This window comes from Mastigoproctus giganteus, chromosome 2 (genome assembly GCF_048544385.1).
Source record: "Mastigoproctus giganteus isolate SK-2022 chromosome 2, ASM4854438v1, whole genome shotgun sequence".
NCBI lineage: Eukaryota > Metazoa > Arthropoda > Arachnida > Uropygi > Thelyphonidae > Mastigoproctus > Mastigoproctus giganteus.
Window position 1 is genome coordinate 256,217,230 of NC_143576.1, and position 21,345 is coordinate 256,238,574.

At 37.1% G+C, this 21,345-nt stretch overlaps 1 protein-coding gene across 3 annotated transcripts in view; it reads right to left on the reverse strand.

Moving 5' to 3' along the window:
- Positions 1 to 21,345, reverse strand: part of Br140 (bromodomain-containing protein 140) — a 507,858-nt gene that overhangs the window by 403,295 nt on the left and 83,218 nt on the right. For all 3 annotated transcript variants that reach the window (XM_090369105.1, XM_090369103.1, XM_090369102.1), the window contains exon 4: positions 2,953 to 3,268. In XM_090369105.1, the coding sequence (XP_090225231.1) occupies positions 2,953 to 3,268 (316 nt within the window). The remainder of the gene's footprint in view (positions 1 to 2,952; positions 3,269 to 21,345) is intronic.

Genomic DNA, 21,345 nt, shown 5'->3' on the forward strand with positions numbered 1-21,345 from the left:
GCACCGGCGAGGTGATCTGATAGAGGTGTACAAAGCCTTGAATGGGTTGAGTATGCTCAATGCTGATGGGATACTGCCTCTTGCTCAGAATAATCACCTGAGAGGGCATAAATTCAAATTGAGGAAAGAAGATGTAGGATAGATGTGCGGAAATTTGCCTTTAGCCAGTGGGTAGTTGGATGGTGGAACAGACTTCCATCCCTTGTTGTGAAAGTTGACAGCCTAAATAAATTTAAGGCTCAGCTGGACAGGTATTTCGAACGAACGGAGGGGTGAAGTGAAAGGGTTTTTTTTTTTTTTTTTTCTTGTCTGATGCTGCATAAGCTTGCTTTCTTGCATCATATGCCTCTACTAATGCTAATGCTAAAAGGGTGTTCTTAACAAGAAAGGTTTCAGTTCTGAAAACTGTATTGTCTGGAGACTAGGCCCCTGAGGTGATATGAGGGAGGTGTTTAAGGCTTTTTATGGATTGAGCAAGCTCAATGCTGATGACATTCTTCCTCTTATTCAGACTATCCTTAGGAGGGTGCATAAATTCAAACTGAGAAAGGATAGTTGCAAGATGGCTCTGCAGAAGTTTGCCTTCAGCCAGCAGGTGGTTGATTGCTTGGAAAAACTTCCATCTGTTGTTGTGGAAGTAGGTAAGTCTGAATAAATTCAAGGAAGAACTAGACACACTATTGGCAGGGATGGACAGGGAATGTGCGAAGTTTTTATTTTATTTATTTTTTTATTACTATTTTTTCTTTTTTTTTATCATCCGATGTGATTTCTCATTTCACTTTTTATCACCCAAAATACAGAAAATAAATACAGGAAATTCTTAGCAATTCAAAAAAGCTCTTGACTCTGAATTTCTGTATAGTCACTTTTTTTCACCTAAAGTGTGTTCTAACCAATATATGTGTTGTTTGTCTTGCTAATCTTATACTCTATAATCAATAAACACCAACCTGGATTTCAGATTGATATTTTTCTTTCTCTCTATTCGTTTCTGCTGTAGGCAGTCGGAGAGAGCAAACACATTCCAATTTTGCTCCTGATGGGGATTAACATCAAGTGTCTGGTAGACAAAATTTTTGCTTGAAATTTATTTAAATTTAATATTTTGCATTATTGTAATACTTTGTAAATTTAATCCTTAAATTTTCTAAAATATTTCTACTAAGTTAAATTCTTTCTGATAACTTCAGAGTTTCAATTTAACTTTACTAGTGGATAAAGTTTTGGTAACAGTTTAATTTCTGTAAAACCTTAATTTCAATTCTGTAATATATTATAATTTTAAATTTTGTAATTTTCTTAAGTTCAAATTTTACAAAAATAATGGGTGTTACAAGGTCATCATAACCCAGATTGAAATTGTCTGAGTATTTCTGGTGTGAATTATGATTTTTGTCACTTGTATTGCCTGTGGCATGTATGTTTGTTTGTTTTGTTTTGTTTGTTATTTGGAGCATTAGCAACTAAGGCCATATTGCTCTGGGGATATGCGGTGGTCATTCCATGACCTTTCCGCATCCTCTGTATTTGGTGAGCACGGGCTTGAACCCCAGTCTAATCAAGAAGTGTATGCTACGCACTGCTGCTGCCCGCCTGGCTATGGAGGCGCCTCCTGTGGCATGTATTCAAAGATCATGTCTAGTAGACAAACCAAGTTCAACTGACGATTCTTTTCTTTGCACCCAATGTAAGGAGTGTAACAATCTTAAATTAAAACTTGGTGCATTACTAGAAGAATTTGAGCCACTGAAGAAGAAACACGTATTTACATAAAAACAAATATAACTGTTATGTTATTTGGTTTTTAGGAGCATTAGCAACTAAGGCCATATTGCTCCGGGATATGCGGTGGTCATTCCCTGACCTTTCCGCATCCTCCGTATTTGGTGGTGACGGGCTCGAACCCCGCACAAACAAACAAATATAACTGGGAACTCGTCAGGGAATTAAGTATCTCATGACAGGTCTAGTGATACACCCCCAATTCAGTTACCAGAAAAGAACAGTCAAAGTGTATACTGCTCTGGTTAAGAGAGATTCTATTTCAGAAAAATAGTAATATTTTTTTCAATAAAGATAAATGGACCAGAACCAGCGAGTGCATGTCAGAAGCATCAAAATGATAATGTTAACAATGGACTGAAAGATTTTAAAGGGTGTAAAGAGAGCACCATTATTCATGTTGAAACTAACTAATGATATTAAACAAGCACAACCTGACGATTTGCTTGATAAATATAGGACCAGGCTGAAAAAATGCCATGATCTAGGTCAGATGTGTATGTGCCTGCAATTCTGCCCAGACAAGATGGGAGGGATTATATGCTGAAAGCATTGTGAGAATATATAATTTTTGAATATATAATTTCTGAATAATACTACTAATGAAGTATAAAATTAATTTAAAATAATAATAATGAAGAGAATAAAATTAATTGAAACAGCTAGTTTAAATGCTCTGTGGAGCTTACAACTATACATGAAAAATTTTGTAGATAATGAAAAGTTTTTATCTGAAGCAAGACATGTAAAAACTTTGTTTTTATCTTTCTTCATTTAAACCACAAGAAGACAGCTTGAAAAATGGAACAAAAAAAAATTACCAGTATATAATTGTACACGGGTAACTTTTACGATTATGTACGATCATAATCTCCTCACAGGAGTTAAACTAGTTGTTTTAATAAACTTTATTCCTTTTGTTACATCTTTCCTACTAATATCAAGTATATTATGCTCACAGTATAAAGTATAATAAGATTACTTTCACAGAGAATATTGTATGTTCATATTAGAGCTTCAATAAGGACTAAATTGTGGTATGTTATCATGAAAAAACCTAAAAGTTATTTCATTTTAACTTACACTAAGCATACCACATATTTTACATGAAGCAACTTTTAGTATATATATATATATATATATAATGATTAAAAATATATTTCTTACCTATATAACAATTGGCTTTATGGCACTGAATACAAGCCCCAACACTTCTCTGTTTGCATATATAGCAGGAAAGTTTCCAACGAGCTGGAGGAATGTTTTCTATACTATCAATTGGTTCTAAAAAGACAGTGTTTGCAAAGCACACCTCCGGTATCCACAAAGCACACACCACATGAGCCCAACGTCCATCATCTGTTTGTTTAAAGGCACCACCTTTATTAGGACACAGAACACAATCCACAGCCCGCGAGGGAGACTGTAAACAGCGTCTGCATAACCACTGTCCTTCTGGGATATAAGGTACTCCATAGCATTCCTATAATCCAGAAGAGACATGTAAACATAAATATTATAAACAAATAATGTACTTCTATAATTTCAATTTGATAATTTTAAAATTATAGAAATTTTAGCATATTTATTCTTTAGAAAACTATTAATCACAAAAATTAATTTTACCGATGTTGACATTGGACTTAAATTTCTATATAGCATAATTTTTGAGGTGTGTGTGTGTGTGTGTGTGTGTGTAAGCGCGCGCGCGTGCGTGCGTGTGCGATATTATTTGTTAGAATGTATGTACCAATTTTAACAGCCTTCTGAGATTACATAAAATGGTATAATAACAGATCTAAATAATTTTAAAATGTATGCATAGTGCACATTGATCATCATTGACCCGACACAGTCCCTTAACATGTCCAAGACAAAAAACCATATGTGGACCTTAATGTAGCCAAAATAGATAAGTTAATAGTGTTGACCCCTGCGTGTTAATGTGCATGAAATTAGCCAATATGTGGAATGTTAACTTCAGGCATAATAAAACTTAGTGATAGTGAAGTGATGCAAAAGGCTGATGGAGGATAGGATAGTAGATAGAACCTGAACCCCATGAAAGCGAAGACATAGTGGTATGCTTAGAAATAATTTCTCCACCATCCTCGAGAACTCTAATAAAATCTGAGAAATAAAAATGAAGAGCAGGATAGCTAAAAGCATGTTGCAAGATATAAGATAAACCTCATGTAAGCCCAAGATTGCAAGCCAGTTCCTATAGAAGGACCTTGAGTTGAAGCTGCAAGTTATGCTTGTGAACTTAAGTGAGGTGTGTATATGCAGAGGTAATTGTAAAATAGAAGAAAAAAAAGAGGAAAATATATACAAAACAGAAATTAATAAAACAAAGACTGTATGGATAGCAAGCCAAAACAAAATGAAGAGATACATAAAAGAATGAATGAAATTGCATATGAACTCTAATAAAATCCGAGAAATAAAAATGAAGAGCAGAATAGCTAAAAGCAAGCTGAAAGATATAAGATAAACCTCGTGTAAACTTCACGTAATTGGCACATTCTAAAATATTTCTCATTATTTTTTGGATCTTTCAAAATTATTTTTCAAACATTTCCTTCTGCAATACCCTTTACTTGATTACCCCTTTGCAGTCGGAAGCACATTACAACGCTCCGTAAAATATGCGTTTTATCTGCAGAATAAGTTCCAAATTGTGTCTCCATCTGAAGATATTCATCTGAGGAGTGCCCAGGTGAGAAACTTTTGGTTCCTTTTCGGGAAATTGGCCAGATACTAGCGTTATTCTGTGTTTTCCTTTGTTTGTGAGACTATATGGTCACCATGCGGCTCGTGGAGGGAAAATAGAGAAGTGCTCTGGCAAACGCAGCTGCTGTGCTAAGATCTGGCACTTAACTGTGGAAGTATTTCAAGCGGAGTAACCTTGGACAGTGATTCTGCCCCTGTATCCTCAATTCACAAAGGGGGTTCAAAGGGTGACAAATAATTATACACCTGTTGGTTTAACTTCAGTTCCCGGAAAAATAATGGAGTGACTGGTTAAAGAAGCATTGCAGAATCATCTAGACAAGACTGCAGTAATAATTAAGACACTGCATGGGTTTGTTAGAGGGAAGTCTTGTCTGACCAATTTGATTGGAATCTATGATGTGGTCACAAAGGAACTGGATGCAAAAAATAATATTGATATCATATACTTAGATTTCAGGAAAGCTTTTGATACTGTTGCATATGGAAGACTGCTGTACAAATTGGAGCAAGTTACTGCAATGGATAAAAGGATGGTTGAGTGGGAGACAGCAGAGAGTGGTAATAAATGGAAACTGCTCTATGTGGACTAATGTTATTTATTAGCAGAGTCCACCAGGGTTCAGTGCTGGGCCCATTGTTGTTTTGTGTATTCAATGATATATATCTGATGAAGGTATATCAGGCTTAATGTCCAAGTTTGCAGATGATACAAAGGTTGGCAGGGTTGTAAATGACAGTAAAGACAGTATGCTACTGCAAAAGGATCTAGAAAAGTTAGGCAGATGGGCTGAGAAGTGGCAACTGACGTTTAACATTGACAAATGCAAAGTACTCCATATGGGTAGCAAGTAACCCAATAGAAATGTACCAAATGTGAAATACTACACTCAGAGAGGTGGAGAATGAAAAAGACCTGGGGGTAATTGTGCAGTCAGATATGAAGTTCTCTGAGCAGTGCAGATGGGCTGCCAGAGCAGGTCGTGGAGTTTTGTCAATTATATATAGCAGGGGTGGCCAACAAGTCGATCGCGGCTTTAATTTCGGTCAATCACGACGAATTTTAAATTTATATAAAAAATAAATTAGTTAAATTCTAAATGTTATTGTTGCATAATATAAATTTCTGGAACAACCTTCCTTCATACGTATTTCCTGAAAATTACAATCTACAGAAGTTCAAGTCCAATATCAACAAATATCTTCTTTCGTCTTCTCAACCTCCAACCCAAGCACGGTACTAAGTACTATAGGTTATAATACCTCTCGTGTTTGGGGTTCTCATAAAAAAAAAATAATAAAAAAATAATATAAATATGATTATTACAAATCTGTTGAATCACGTGAAAATTCAAGCAATTACGTTGTGGAGAGGATAGTGTATGTGTCGAACTCTTATTTAGCTTAATTAATATTAATAACTGGACAGCACTTATAAATTAATTTAATACCCTTTGATTTAAAACGAATGCTAGGCAAAAGTGTAAAACATCATTTTCATCAAGAGTGGGAACTAGAATACTTTTTTATAATGATAAAAGAAAAATGTTGTTTGATTTACAATGCTTTTGTGGCTATATCCAAAAAAGAAAATTTAGAAAGGCACTTCAACGTACTCCATGGTAAATACCAATCGGATTTTCCGCCTAATAGTGACCTTAGAAAAAATAAATTAAAAGAACTTAAATTCAGATTTGCACAACAAAATTTCTTCATGACACCTAACTTACAATCCAAAGCCGAAACTGTAGCATCATCCTTGCAAAAAAAAATGCAAACCATTTTCTGATGGTGAAAGACGCATTTTTAGAAATAACAGATTCTCTTTTTGAAAATTTTAAGAACAAAAATGAAATTAAAAGTGCCCTTCAAGATCTGCAATTATCTGTAAATACTGCAATGCAACATAAAAATGTGAGCGAACAATTGCGTGCTCGTTGCTAATTGTGTGTCCTTTTCTTTACAAGTGGATCTACAGGTGTCAGTGATACAGCTCAATTGCTTGTTTTTATTCGTATGGTTTTCGATGATTCTACCACTACAGAACAACTGCTGGGTATGGTTTCATTAAAAGAAAGAACTAGAGGCCTTGATATTTTTAACGCATTCAAAAATTTTATTAAAAAAAAAAAAAAAAAAAAAACTATTTAAGCCCGTATCAATAACAATAGATGGAGCCAAAGCAATGACGGGGCATCTTAATGGATTCATCGCATTGTGCCAAAAGGATGATGAATTCCCTGATTTTTTTGAGTTACCACTGTATCATCCACCAAGAAGTGTTAGCCAGCAAAAGATTAAATACTAAAAATGTTATGGACATAGCTCTCAAAATCGTGAATTCCATCAGAGGACAATCTCTCAAAGGAGACTTTTCAAAATGCAAGTCTATAAAAATGAACCAGATCTGATTTTACACACAGAAGTGGCTGAGTCAGAGTAAGTTTCTACAGAGATTTCGAAATTTGCTGAATGAAACAAAAAAAATTGTTGATCAAGGGGGAGATGATTATCAGCAGCTACAAGATACGGAGTGGTTGTGTGATCTGGCTATTTTGGCAGGTTTTACCAGTAAGTGATCTGAATTTGGAATTAGAGAAAAAAATAAAAATGTGGGTGACATGATTAGTGTATTTCTGCATATAAATATCAATTTTTGACAATGGCTAAGGTTCACAAAGGGAAAAAAAAATTGATCATTTTGCAAATGTGTAAGATCATTTGCAAAAATATCCTGTTTTTGAATTTAATAGTGAGAAATATGTTTCTGAAATTGAAAAAGTTGTGGATGATTTTTGAAACCAGATTCAGTGATTTTAAAACAGTTGAAGACATTATTTAATATATTTCTTATCCATTTAATGTCAACTTAGATACAAAACAAATTGCAGAAAAAATCTCTGAGATTTTTCATGGAGAAAATATTACTTGAAAAAATGAAATGATTACATTGTGAAACGATATTTTCCTAAAAGCCAGATCACCTGAAAAAGACTTTTGATGATATGTTTGCCGAGAAAAGTACCCAGATGTCAAAAATGCAGTGAACTTTTAAATTCCTGTTTTGGTTCCACATATCTATGTGAATCGGCCTTTTCGTATTTGAAACAAACAAAGAATCGCGCTACTCTTACGGACTTGCATACAGAAGATTCTTTATGGTTGGCCTTATCACAGTATATCCCCGATTTTGAAAGCTTGGCAGATGACATGAAGACACAAATTCACATAAATTAAAATTTTAAATACGTATGAAGTTAAAATAAGAATTCTGAATTGTATTTAATTTTAAAATTTATAAACATCATTTTTCAATATATGTTGATTAACTTTTTTAACCATGTGCAATGAAATTCTTGCGATGGTAGATTGCGGCACATTTGGAAGAAAAAAAGTAGATCGCATCACAAATTAAGTTGGCCACCCCTGATATATAGGAATTTTGCTAGTAGAGACAAGGAGGTGATTATCCCTTTGTATAAGGCAACGGTCAGGCCACACCTTGAGTACTGTATACAGGTCTGGAGGCCTCATTTTAGGAAGGATGTAGAGTTGTTAGAATCAGTACAGAAAAGGGCAACACGGTTGGTGAGACTAACAAAGGAGTGCGCTTATGAAGAAAGGTTTAAGTTCTGCAAGTTGCAGCATCTAGAGAATAGGCCCCTGCGAGGTGATCTGATCGAGGTGTACAAGGCCTTGAATGGTTTTGAGCATGCTCAATGCTGATGGGATACTTCCGCTTGCTCAGATTAAGAACCCGAGGGGAGCATAGATTCAAATTAAGGAAAGACAGTTGTAGAATGGGAAGGGTTTTTTTTGTTTTTTTTTGGCTGATGCTGTACAAGCTTGCTTTCTTGCATCGTATGCCTCAACTAATGCTAATGCTAAATCAAACATTTTCTCTGTCTTCAATATAAGAAACAATGACCTTTGTGTTTCCACCCCTCTGCCATAGCCTTACCATGGCTAGATTGGAACATCATAAATATGCATCTAGTACAAAAACTGGGACCACTATCATTATCTGCATCTTAGAAAACCCCCCATTTTTTTTTTTATGTAAACCCCAAACACGAGAGGTATTAGAACATATAGTACGTAGTACCGTGCTTGGGTGGAGGTTGAAATAACCTTCCTTCAACTTTACGTGTGAAGGAAGGTTATTTCAGAAAACGGCAGTTGAATGAATAAACGAGGAAGATGAAAAGTTGGTTATGTGAGTTTGAAGTTGGACATTAAATGGATGTTGGCTGATGGCGGCACATGTTCGGACTGTTTTGAAAGAGAGAGTGGGAATTATAAAATCCAATTCAGAAGAACGGTGCCCATGGAAGTATCTGTAGAAGAGGCATGCAGCAGAAACAGGACGTCTATGAGAGAGCGAGGGGAGAGACACTGTTAGAGATGAATCATTAATTAATCTAATTGCCCTCTTCTGAATGGAATCAAGAAGCCTGAGATAGGTTTTGGGGGCATCACCCCAGGTGTGGGAACAATATTCCATGGCAGGGCGGATTTGTGATTTATACAGAGTGAGCAGCAGTTTGGAAGAAAAGTAACGCCGAGAGCGAAGGAGAAAACCAAGTTTTTTAGATGCAGAGGAAGCAATATTTGTATGTGCTTGTGCCAAGAGAGATTAGAAGTCGGGGTAATCCCAAAAAGAGATATATCATTTTGCCAAGAAATCGGAGTGTCACGGATAAGCATAGGAGCAGAAGAATCCTTTTTGTGAGATATAAGACAAGACTGAGTTTTAGAAGGGTTCAAATCAACTAAGTTGTCTTTGCCCCAATGGAGAATTACCTGACGATCGGCATTTAAGGAATTGATAGCAGATATTCGAGAAATTGAAGCTGATTGAGCAGGACAAGGTTTCTCAAAATAGAAAGTGAAAGCCAATGTGCTATCATCGGCAAAACTATGGATAGGATTTCCAGTCAATGGAAGAAGGTCATTAATATACAAGAGGAAAAGAGTGGGGGGAGGAACTGAACCTTGGGAGACACCGGCATTAGTGGAGAAGTTAGAAGACAGAGAGATGTCAAGAGCAACTACTTGTGTTTCACCAAACCTTTCCATTAAATTAGTCCATAAATGGGTAACATAAGCCAGAATATCACCAGTGGATCAACACTGATGGAATTCAACTCTTAAACCACCTAGAAGACTTCCATCTGATCAATGATCAGATGTAAGTCTTCTAGGTGGTTTAACAGTTGGCAGTTAATTGGTTTCACAATTACTTTAGAAAGAGTAGAAGTAATTGCAATGGGACGATAATTGGATGGAAGGGATTTTTCAACCTTTTTTGGAACTGGCTGGATATGAGCAAATTTCCAAGCAGAAGGAAGAACACAGTTGGAATAAGAAAGGCGGCAAAGAATAGGAGTAAGTTCAGGAGCGCAGGTTTTGAGAACAAGTGGAGAAATACCATCGGGACCTGGAGTTTTAGCATTAACATTAGTAGAGGTATTTGATGCAAGAAAGCAAGCTTATGCAGCATCAGCCAAAAAAAAAAAAAATAAATAAATAAAAAATAACCACTTCCACTTCACCCCTCGGTTCCTTCAAAATACCTATCCAGCTGAGCCTTAAACTTATTTAGGCTATCAACTTCCACGACAAGGGATGGAAGTCTATTCCAACAACCCGCTCGCTAAAGGCAAATTTCCTCACGTCTCTCCTACATCTGACTTTTCTCAATTTGAATTTATGCCCTCTCAGGTGATTATTATGAGCAAGAGGAAGAATCCCATCAGCATTGAGCATGCTCAAACCATTCAAAGCTTTATACACCTCTATCAGATCACCTCGCTGGTTCCTAGTCCCCAGAAACTGTAATTTGCAAAACTTAGGCCTTTCTTCGTAAGAGCACCCCTTTGTTCCATTCACTAATCTTGTTGCCCTTCTCTGTACTCGTTCCAGCATCTCTACATCCTTCTTGAAATGAGGCCTCGAGACCTGTACACAGTACTCTAGGTTTGGCCTGACCATTGCCTTATACAAGGGAATAATCACCTCCTTATCCCTGCTAGAAAAATTCCTATATATCATCGACAATACACCATGAGCTACTCTTGCAGCCCGTCAGCACTGCTCAGAAAACTTCATATCTGCCTGCACAATTAACCCCAGGTCCCTTTCATTCTCTACCACTGTCAGTGTAGTACCACAGAGTTGATACGTTGCTCTGGGGTTGCTGTTTCCCATATGTAGTACTTTACATTTGTCAATGTTAAACTTAATTTGCCACCTCTCAGCCCATCTGCTCAACCTTTCCAGATCCTGTTGCAGTAGCATAGTGTCAGTATTGTCTTTGAAAACCATGCCAACCTTCGTATCGTCTGCAAACTTGGACATTAATCTTGATATACCATCATCAATATCATTTATAAATACAGAAAACAATAATGGACCCAATACTGAACCCTGAGGGACTCCACTAATAACATTAGTCCACGATGAGCAGTGTCCATTGATTACAACTCTCTGTCTTCTCCCCCTCAACCACCCCTTTATCCATAGCAGCAATTTGCCTCCAATGCCACACTGCTCCAATTTGTGCAGCAGTCTTCCATGTGCAACAGTATCAAAAGCATTTCTAAGATCCAAGTATATAATATCAAAGTTATTCCCTGCATCCAGTTCTTTTGTGACTGCATCATAGTATCCAATCAAATTGCTCAGGCAAGACTTCCCATTAACAAAACCATGCTGTGTGTGTGAGCTATAACTGAAGTCTTGTCAAGATGATCCTGCAGTGCTTCTTTAACCAGTGCCTCCATTAATTTTCCAGGAACAGAAGTTAAACTAACAGGTCTATAATTACTTGTGTCGCCCTTTGATCCTCCTTTGTGAATTGGGGTCACATTTGCACATCTCCAGTCCGTGGGTAGTTCCCCTGAGTCCAAGGAAGCTCTCGTAATTATGGCTAAGGGTTTGTTACTTCCTTTGCTGCCTCCTTTAATATAACTGGATAGATCCCATCCACCCCAGGTGCCTTTCTTGTATTTATCTTCAACAATTTCTCCTCCACTATACTCTCAGTTATTACAAGATTCTCTAGCTTACTGCCAGAGTTGAATACACCTCTGGCATTCCCCTTGCTGAATAACTCCTCATGTGTGAATGGCGATGCAAAATATTCATTCAGTTTGTTGGCTACCTGAGCAAGATCATCAACAGTTGACCCATCGATATCAAGTGGACCAATCTGATTCATCCCCTTCCTTCTAGAGTTTACATAAGTAAAGAACTCTTTGCTGTTTTTCTTTGCATCCCTTGCCAAAGATTTCTCGTAATCTGCCTTCGCCTGCCTAACCTCCTTTGTAACTTGGTTACAGATCAACTTGTACCCCAATGATTCCCAGCAGTCTCTGAAATATCCTGCATCTTATTTTCCAGGCTGCTGCTCATTCCAATAGAAGCAGTGCAAGAATCACTTTCTCCTCTGCCAGTGGCTACTGTTAATCTATTAGTACTTGTATCCCCCCCAATCTAGCAGTTTTCCAACCCACCTAACACTGCCTCGATGGCATCAGCAAATATTCTTGCACCCTTTCTATTTAAGTGTATCCCATCCCTGTAGAAGCAGTCTCTCCTGTTAACAAGTACAGACCAGGCTGAAAAAAATTCTACCCCTTGAGCCATGCACAATCTTTCCAGGGCCGAATTGATTGACAGGGCTCTCATCATATACTCCCTCCTATCGTGTCTGGGCAGAATTGCAGACACTTTCAAATTCAACCCTAATTCACGGCTTTTTTTCAACAGTGACCTGTATCCGCCAGTCTCCTACTCTTAATATCATTAGTGCCAACGTGTACAACTATATCACCTTTTGTGCCCTTAAAAGATGATATCCGCTCTACAATGTCATCAACCTTTGCCCCTGGCAGACATACCCTGGTCCTGTTCCACCTATCCTTTTTACAAAGAATGTTTCCCGTTTCCCTGACAATAGAGTTACCTACAACTACTAGTTCCTTTGGGACCAGCGCATTCTGCCTTGGGGGCTGCCGCTGTGTTGCGCGATGACGAAGTGCAAGCTCTGGCATTGGTGTGGGCAGCTGAGAGCTTGATGGGCCCTCACTTTTAATCCTTCGAGGGCATTAACCCTGTCCTTCAAGCTCTCATATAGGCCCATAACAATGCTGAGTTGTCGCCTGATTTTCTTAAACTCCTTGCATCGCACACACACACACACACACAAAGACATCCTCCATGGCAGTATCATGTCCCGTACCCGACTGTTCCACAAACATCAAGCAAGTAGTGCATTTTAATAGGGTGTGATTCAGAGGGCAACTGGCCCCCCCTCAGTTATCCCCTGAGCCACAGCACTCCCATTAGCTTGAGCCTTTTGCTTTGCTGCTCTGGTCTGAGTAATGATTTCGATATAATTTCAGTACAAAATTAAAACCTTAAACTTATATCCCAACACAGTTATAACACTAGATTTATGTTTCAGTATCGAGTGTTATCTACGTTATCTACGAAGTGTTATCTTTATATAACTTCCGTATCAAGTTAAGTATTAATTATTTATTTTTTACTAATTATTTATGTTACGTAACCGAAGTCGTTATATGTATAGTTAAAAGTACAATTTAATTGACAATGAAGTTCAACAAGATTAATTATCTGATTAATTGACAATATTATGTACTATACTATAATATATTAAGCTTATGCTATCTGTTTTGAGATATTTTGTATCACGTAACAACGGCGGCTATTTACGAACGTAAACACGTGGATTTGATACCCTTTCCGATACTAAGTAATACCTACAAAATCTCTATCTAAGTATCGTAAATAGGAATATAAAGCTACTCTAGAAAATAAGTTAATATGCCAATTTAAGCTAATAAAACAGAAAATAAATCAGAAAAAACTTCTCTGTTCCAGGAGCGGCAAAAATGTACGTCCGCACAGGCTACCCTCGTTCTCCCAACTATCTTAGCATCAAGATTCATCAAAATCCTTCTGACATCCTTTTGACGGAAGACCATAGGAGGCATTGAATGGAGCGTGTTGGGAATGGTGAGAGGTGTTTTACCAAGATCATTAATACATTAGTTGGAAGAAAAATGGGATGCTAGCAGGTCAGCTTTACCCTTGGCTGAAGTGACAACAGAACCATCTGGTTTGGACAGAGGTGGGAGCAGAGATGGGCAAAAGTTGCGGCCAATAGCTTTGGCAAGAGACCAGAATGCTCAGCTACCATTAGGGCAAGAAGCAAGTTTTCTACTCTTAGCCTGTTCAAACTCTAGTTTGGACTGATTAATAACTGCTTTATAATTGTTGCGAGCTTCGGTGTAGGCAGAAAATGAAACTGGAGAATTAGAAAAAGCCAATTACGATATGCAACATTCTTCTCTTGAACAGCCTTAGCACATTTATTGGAAAACCAAGGTTTAGATAAAGGACAAGATTTTAAAGTGGAGTGTGGGATAAAGGATTTCATTCCTGCAAGAATAATTTCACTGGCATGATCTGAGCAAACGTTGACATCAGAAGTTTTGAAACAGTAATCCGACCAAGGAAAAGAAGAAAAGAAGTCTCGCAGGTCATCCCATTTTGCATTCTTGTAATGCCAAAACAACACGAGGTTGGGAACAGACACGAGATAAAGGTTCCATTGCAGAAGAGACAATCACAAAGTTGTGATTTGAAGTGCCTAAAGGACCTCTCACTTCGACCGTGTACATAGAAGGGTTGTTTGTGAGAAAAAGATCAAGCATATTGGCTGTATGATTAGGATTGTCCGGTATTCTTGTAAGTAAATGAACAATCTGTGCAAGGTCATTAGTAATTGCAAAAGCCTCAGCATCTGGACCAGCTGGTTCGGTGTGACTAGAAAACGGAAGCCAGCTGGAGTTGTGAACATTAAAATTACCAAGGAAAATTACCTCACTGTTAGGAAAGTTGGACTGGAGAAAGTGATTATTGGAATTGGGAGAACGGTAGAGACAACACATGAATTTGCCACAATGAGGTAGAGAGATTTTAAGAAGGAGAAGATCAAAAAGAGGAGATTCCAAATTGCCAAGAATCTGACAGGAAATATCAGAACGGACATATGCACAAGTACCACCTTTGAAGAGAAAGGAATCATACAGCGAATAATTTGGGCATCTGAGATGAGCAATAGTTGAATCAACCGATAACTGAGATTCTGTCAGAAAAAGTACATTGGGTTTGGCAGAGTGCAAGTGGAAATGGACATCGTTGAGATTAGAATTGAGACCACACATATTTGTGAAATGAATTAGGAAGTGCTTGGGAGGTTTAGATCTTTTCGCAGATAATCTTGCTCTATTAGTTTGACAATTCATAGTATATTCAATAGTAAGAAAAAGTGGGGTGGGACATGCTGTATGAAGTAATTAAATTTTTGGATATGGCGTACATACGGTAAGAATATACCCAGATCCTTGACATAATGTAGCCTCGACAATGCTCCCCGCATACACACTACTCGGACTCCCTCCAGTCACTATCTGGCAGAGCAGAGTAGAGGTAGCAAGATTATACACTAGCTGATCCGGAAGCATCCTAGAGAGTTACCAACAGGTTCGGTCCAGGGTACTAACTAGCAGGCTGCCTGCGAACACCGTTTTAGAGCTGTACCTTCGAAATGTAAGGAATATTGGATCTCACCACGATGTTCATCATAACCTGAAAAGTCATCAATCATACTGCATGATGGAAGAGATAGGGAAGGGTTGACCGGAACTTAGCTCTAGAGACTAAACATGGGTTCCACCACTTCAAGTCCCCAATAAGCAAAGTGGTGGTATTGCACTGGTTGATGAGAGTCATCTGCCACCTAGAGGTTGATGAGAGTCATCTGCCACCTACAATTATCGTTCCATTGCAATTACTCTTTCTAAACTAATGGAGAAATCAATTGACTGCCAACTCTTAAATTACCTAGAAACCTTCCGTCTGATCAACGATTGCCAGTATGGATTCCGTTAGTGTCGATCCACTGATGATATTCTGGCTTATGTTACTCATATATGGACAAATTTAGTGGAAAAGTTTGGTGAAACACAAGCAGTTGCTCTTGACATCTCAAAAGCTTTTAATCATGTTTGGCATAAAGGTTTCCTAAACAAGCTTCCATCTTATGGTTTACCAACTCTTTTTACTCTTTTTTGTATAGGCAGTTCTCGCTTTACGAGTTCCCACGTTTAAGAGTTTTTTTTCCCCAAGTATAAGTATCAACAAAATCGAAAATATAAACATTAATTGCAAAAAATGAATGTTAAACATTCATAAATACTGCATTTCAAACCACGTGTGTGGTTTGTACACAATACAGTGTACCCCACTTTAAGATATCAGTCAGTTCCAGAGACACCATCGTATTGTGAAAATATTGTAATGTGAACCCAATAACACATTGTTTTTTGGTTATTCATTTCAAGATCTTGGAATTTGAAATTTTTTCTGTATAACTAAGCTATTTATCTCTCTAAAATTTCATTTTTAAGGTCACGAGCGTGACCTTAAGGCCATATAAAAGTCGTTAGCATGGTTTGTAAATTGTATTAGTTACCAATTCAAATCATTAGAATGCACTAACTTTTCATAATTATCATATGTTCCCGTTATAAGAATCAATTTTAAACGACTTTGTGATATTTTTTTAAAGCATGTTTCTGGAGGTCACAACCATAAAACAATAAAAACAATTTGCGCTTTCCGGTTTATTGGGCTTTTCTGTTGCCCAAGCAATTATAAACGGGTAGTTAACTCGATCTTCTTGCATTTGTGAAAAGTACCGATAGCTGGAATTGTGTGGGTTTTTACGTTATTATGGTGAAATGGTCTCCCCCTTTACTTCAATCAATCTTCAATCGTATAAAGAACATAAATAAATTTTCAGAACCTTCTATTCGTTCCTTTTTTTTTAAGCTTCATAAACTAGTTACTCCACACGAATCATGTTAGTTGCAGTTTGTGTATGACATAAAAAAAATGCTTATGAATGCAATCATGAAATTTATAAGAGAAGATTATTTTGGAAATAAACACCTCTTGAAGCATTTCTGAAGAAGATGACTCCTTGTGCAACAAACCAACAAGTGCCGACCCAACAGTGAGTGATCAACGAGTGTGCATTTAGTTGTTGATGATGATGATGATGATGAAGAATAAACATTTTTAACATTGGTAATTCAAAAATAATTTCTTTATTATTATAATTTGCTTGATTTTACAGGCTATGTCTTCATTTCTTTGGATAAATCAATCATTGTTTAAAAAAACTAATTAGCTAACTAATTTCATTGTTGATAACGCAACCCCTATTTTTAACATTATGTCTATGGGAAATAAATTCCCGCTTTACGAGTGCGCGCTAGGAACGAATTAACTCATAAAGTTGAGAACTACCTATAATTGGTTATCCAGTTTTCTCACTTTTTTTTCCAGTTTTCTTAGGTCGCTCACTGAGGGTGATGGTAAATGGCTCTCTGTCTCCACTAATGATGGTGCCCCCAAGATTCAGTTCTTTCCTCCACTCTTTTCCTCTTGTATATTAATGACCTTCTTCCAGTGACTGGAAATCCTATCCATAGTTTTGCTGATGATAGCACATTGCATTCCACTTTAAATTTTGAGAAACCTTGCCCTGCTCAATCAGCTTCAACTTCTCGAATATCTGCTACCAATTCCTTAAATACCGATCTCCAGGTAATTCTCCAGTGGGACAAAGACAACTTTGTTGATTTCAACCCTTCTAAAACTCAGTCTTGTCTTATATCTCGCAAAAAGGATTCTTCTGCTCCTATGCTTATCTTTGGTGACATTCCAATTTCTAGGCAAAATGATATATCTCTTTTGGGGATTACCCTGACTTCTAATCTCTCTCTTGGCACAAGCACATTATAAATATTGCTTCCTCTGCATCTGAAAAACTTGGTTTTCTCTTTCGCTCTCAGCATTACTTTTCTTCCAAACAGCTGTTCACTCTGTACAAATCACAAATCTGCCCTACCATGGAATATTGTTCCCACATCTGGGGCGGTGTCCCCAAAACCTCTCTCAGGCTCCTAGATTCAAAGAGAAGGGCAGTTAGGTTAATTAATGACTCCTCCCTGAGTCTCTCCACTCGCTGTCTCATAAACGTACTGTTTCTGCTGCATGCCTTTTCTACAGATACTTCCATGGGCACTATTCTTCTGAACTGGCTTCTATAATTCTCGCTCTCTCTTTCAAAACAGTCCGAACATGTGCTGCCACCAGTCAACATCCATTTACTGTCCAACTTCAAACTCACAGAACCAACTTTTCATCTTCCTCGTTTATTCATTCAACTGCCATTTTCTGGAACAACCTTCCTTTATACGTATTTCCTGAAAATTACAGTCTACAGAAGTTGAAGTCTAATGTCAACAAATATCTTCTTTCATCTTCTCAACCTCCTCCGACCCAAGCACGGTACTAAGTACTATAGGTTCCAATACCTCTCGTGTTTGGGATTTTCATAAAAAAATAATGCACGGCCTGGGCTGCATGTGCCCACTTACTCACCACCCTGAGTCCTCTCCATGTGGGTGAGCCTTTGAGGTCATCAATGTCAATTACCCTATAAATGTGTGCATGAAAAGAACAGGAATTTTTAAAAGCTGGAGTTGCCTTAGTGGGTTGGACACGAATGAACTTTTTAAAAAATCCCAGTTCTTCCCATGTGCACCAATATAGCTATTCTTACTGTACTTAGCATTAGTAGAGGCATTTGATGCAAGAAAGCAAGCTTATGCAGCATCAGCCAAAAAAAAAAATAAATAATAAATAAATAAATAAAAAATAACCACTTGCACTTCACCCCTCTGTTCGTTCGAAATACCTGTCCAGCTGAGCCTTAAACTTATTTAGGCTATCAACTTCCACGACAAGGGATGGAAGTCTATTCCACCAACCAACAACCCGCTGGCTAAAGGCAAATTTCCTCACGTCTATCCTATATCTGTCTTTTCTCAATTTGAATTTATGCCCTCTCAGGTGATTATTCTGTGCAAGAGGAAGAATCCCATCAGCATTGAGCATGCTCAAATCATTCAAGGCTTTATACACCTCTATCAGATCACCTCGTCGGTGCCTAGTCTCCAGACACTGTAATTTGCAAAACTTAAGCCTTTCTTAAGAGTGCCCCTTTGTTCCATTCACTAATCTTGTTGCCCTTCTCTGTACTTGTTCCAGCAGCTCTACATCCTTCTTGAAATGAGGCCTCCAGACCTGTATACAGTACTCTGGGTGTGGCCTGACCATTGCCTTATACAAGGGAATAATCACCTCCTTATCCCTGCTAGAAAAATTCCTGTATATCATTGGCAAGACACCATGAGCTACTCTTGCAGCTCGTCTGCACTGCTCAGAGAACTTCATATCTGCCTGCACAATTACCCCCAGGTCCTTTTCATTCTCTACCACTGTCAGCGTAGTACCACAGAGTTGATACGTTGATCTCGGGTTGCTGTTTCCCATATGTAGTACTTTACATTTGTCAATGTTAAACTTCATTTGCCACCTCTCAGCCCATCTGCTCAACTTTTCCAGATCCTGTTGCAGCAGCATAGTGTCAGTAGTGTCCTTGACAACCCTGCCAACCTTCGTATCATCTGCAAACTTGGACATTAAGCTTGATATACCATCATCAATATCATTTATAAATACAGAAAACAATAATGGACCCAATACTGAACCCTGAGGGACTCCACTAATAACATTAGTCCACGATGAGCAGTGTCCATTGATTACTACTCTCTGTCTTCTCCCCCTCAACCACCCCTTTATCCATAGCAGCAATACTTTAAAAGCCATCCTCCTCCCCTTTTTCAAATGACAGGTACACATTCCAATGACACTTCACATAGGTAGTACTTTTTAATGGTTTACTACCTCTTTGTTTTCTTTTCTTCTCCTAGTTTCAACTTTTCCCATATAATTGGAATAAGTAAAATTTTCACACATAATTTAAATAAACAAAATTAAAAGATGAGTTATCTTTGTAAAACGTATCTCATTTGTATTTATTTGAAAAATAATGTTTTCAAAAGCATCACCCAATTTTCTTCCACTACTACAGCCATAAAAATTCTATATAATCCTGACAGCATCCATTCTGAAGAATTATTCTTCCTTTTCGTTACTGATTTAAGCTGTTTCCACTGGATTTCAATATCTGTGTGAGATCTGGTAACAGGATCAAAGATTATTTTTATGTTTCAAATTATAATGCTTATAATTTGTCCAGAATTTTGGATATCTTCTTTGTAAGTGGCTCAATCATCAGAAATAAAGATGAAACATAGCTTTATTACTTTAATGATTATATTAAGTAAAGTTGCTTCTTTTCTATTTTAAACCAAAGTCACATAGCTGGCTTTGTGCTTACAATCAAATGCTCAAAAAATTTAGTGTTTCTTAATATTTCACGATGTTTCCATTTTCCTAATACTGTTCTGTCAATTCTTTGCTGTTAAAATGCAGTTAACAGCAGAACCAAAACTGAATGATAAAACTGGATTGCCGAATATAACAACGAAAATCACTAGGTCCAACAAGTGCATAGATGGAACTAAATTTTCTATTGAGCTAAGCAGCTCAATTTCGGATGTTACCAAATTTAAGTTTCATTTTTTTAGTGCACACATCACGGTTTAATATTTTCATGCTAATTTTTTTTCTGTAAGACTGCATATTTATAACTATAACTAATTTGTTATTTTGTCAACTAGCACCAAATTTTAAAAAATATGCAGAATTAAACTTATTTACAAGGGAAAAAAATGCTTAATATACACAAGATTAATATTTGGGTGGGTGGGCTGAATTCACCTTGCTATTTTCAGTAGATAGGTTGGTTTAATAATGATGGTTCATAAAAAGAATGTTTAAAATGTCACTGATAAAAAATACACCATCCATCGGATATGGTGCTTAGCAGAGCACTAATTAACTTTTTTTCAAGTGAGTTTCTCGACAGTAAGTATGCCGCCTGGAGCAAGTTTATGAGTAATCTGTAAGTTTATAAAAATTGTGCACATAAATGGTTGTAAATATTAATTTGTCCTATTTTGGTTTTATAGCGAAACAAATGTGCAAAAATAAAAGTCCAAATTGAAATTTCATAAAAATTAACGTAATTTTTTTTTTAAAAAAACAACATAAAAAATAAAAACTCGTCACTATTTTTATCGATGCAGTAATATCCTCTACATTTACATAATACATATATTACATAAACAAATACTCTATGTATTATTTGATTCCATTCCATCAATTCCTGGATCAAAAATCAAGAGACTTTCTTCAATTCCAGCTTGTGTAGTATTAGTGTTGCAATAGTAGTGACAAATTATGCAACAAAGCAAGCATATTAAGACCTGATGTGGCCGAGTGGTCAGAAGTGAAAGCGTGATAGCACACACTCTGAGTAGACTGGGGTTCAAGTCCATTACTGCTAAATACGATTAACATTTGTATTGACGATTTACTGTAAACTCCACTGACCTATGGTCATCCGAAGTATAAATGAGAACATATACAGCATCAGCCAAAAAAAAAAAGACAACACTTCCCCTAAAAAAGTCACCACTTCCGCTTATCAAAATTCAACTTACATTGAGTCCCGCAGAACTCAACTTAAGTCGAATTTTACCTAAGTCAGAATTTCCTAAATGCTTACGGAACACTCGCAACTATGTGTGCTGAATTTGATTGAAGCAAAAAAGAATTGTTCAACGAACATGTAAATAGAATTATTTATTCAATTTTTTTTTCTCATGCGCAGGAAAAATTACAAAAGTG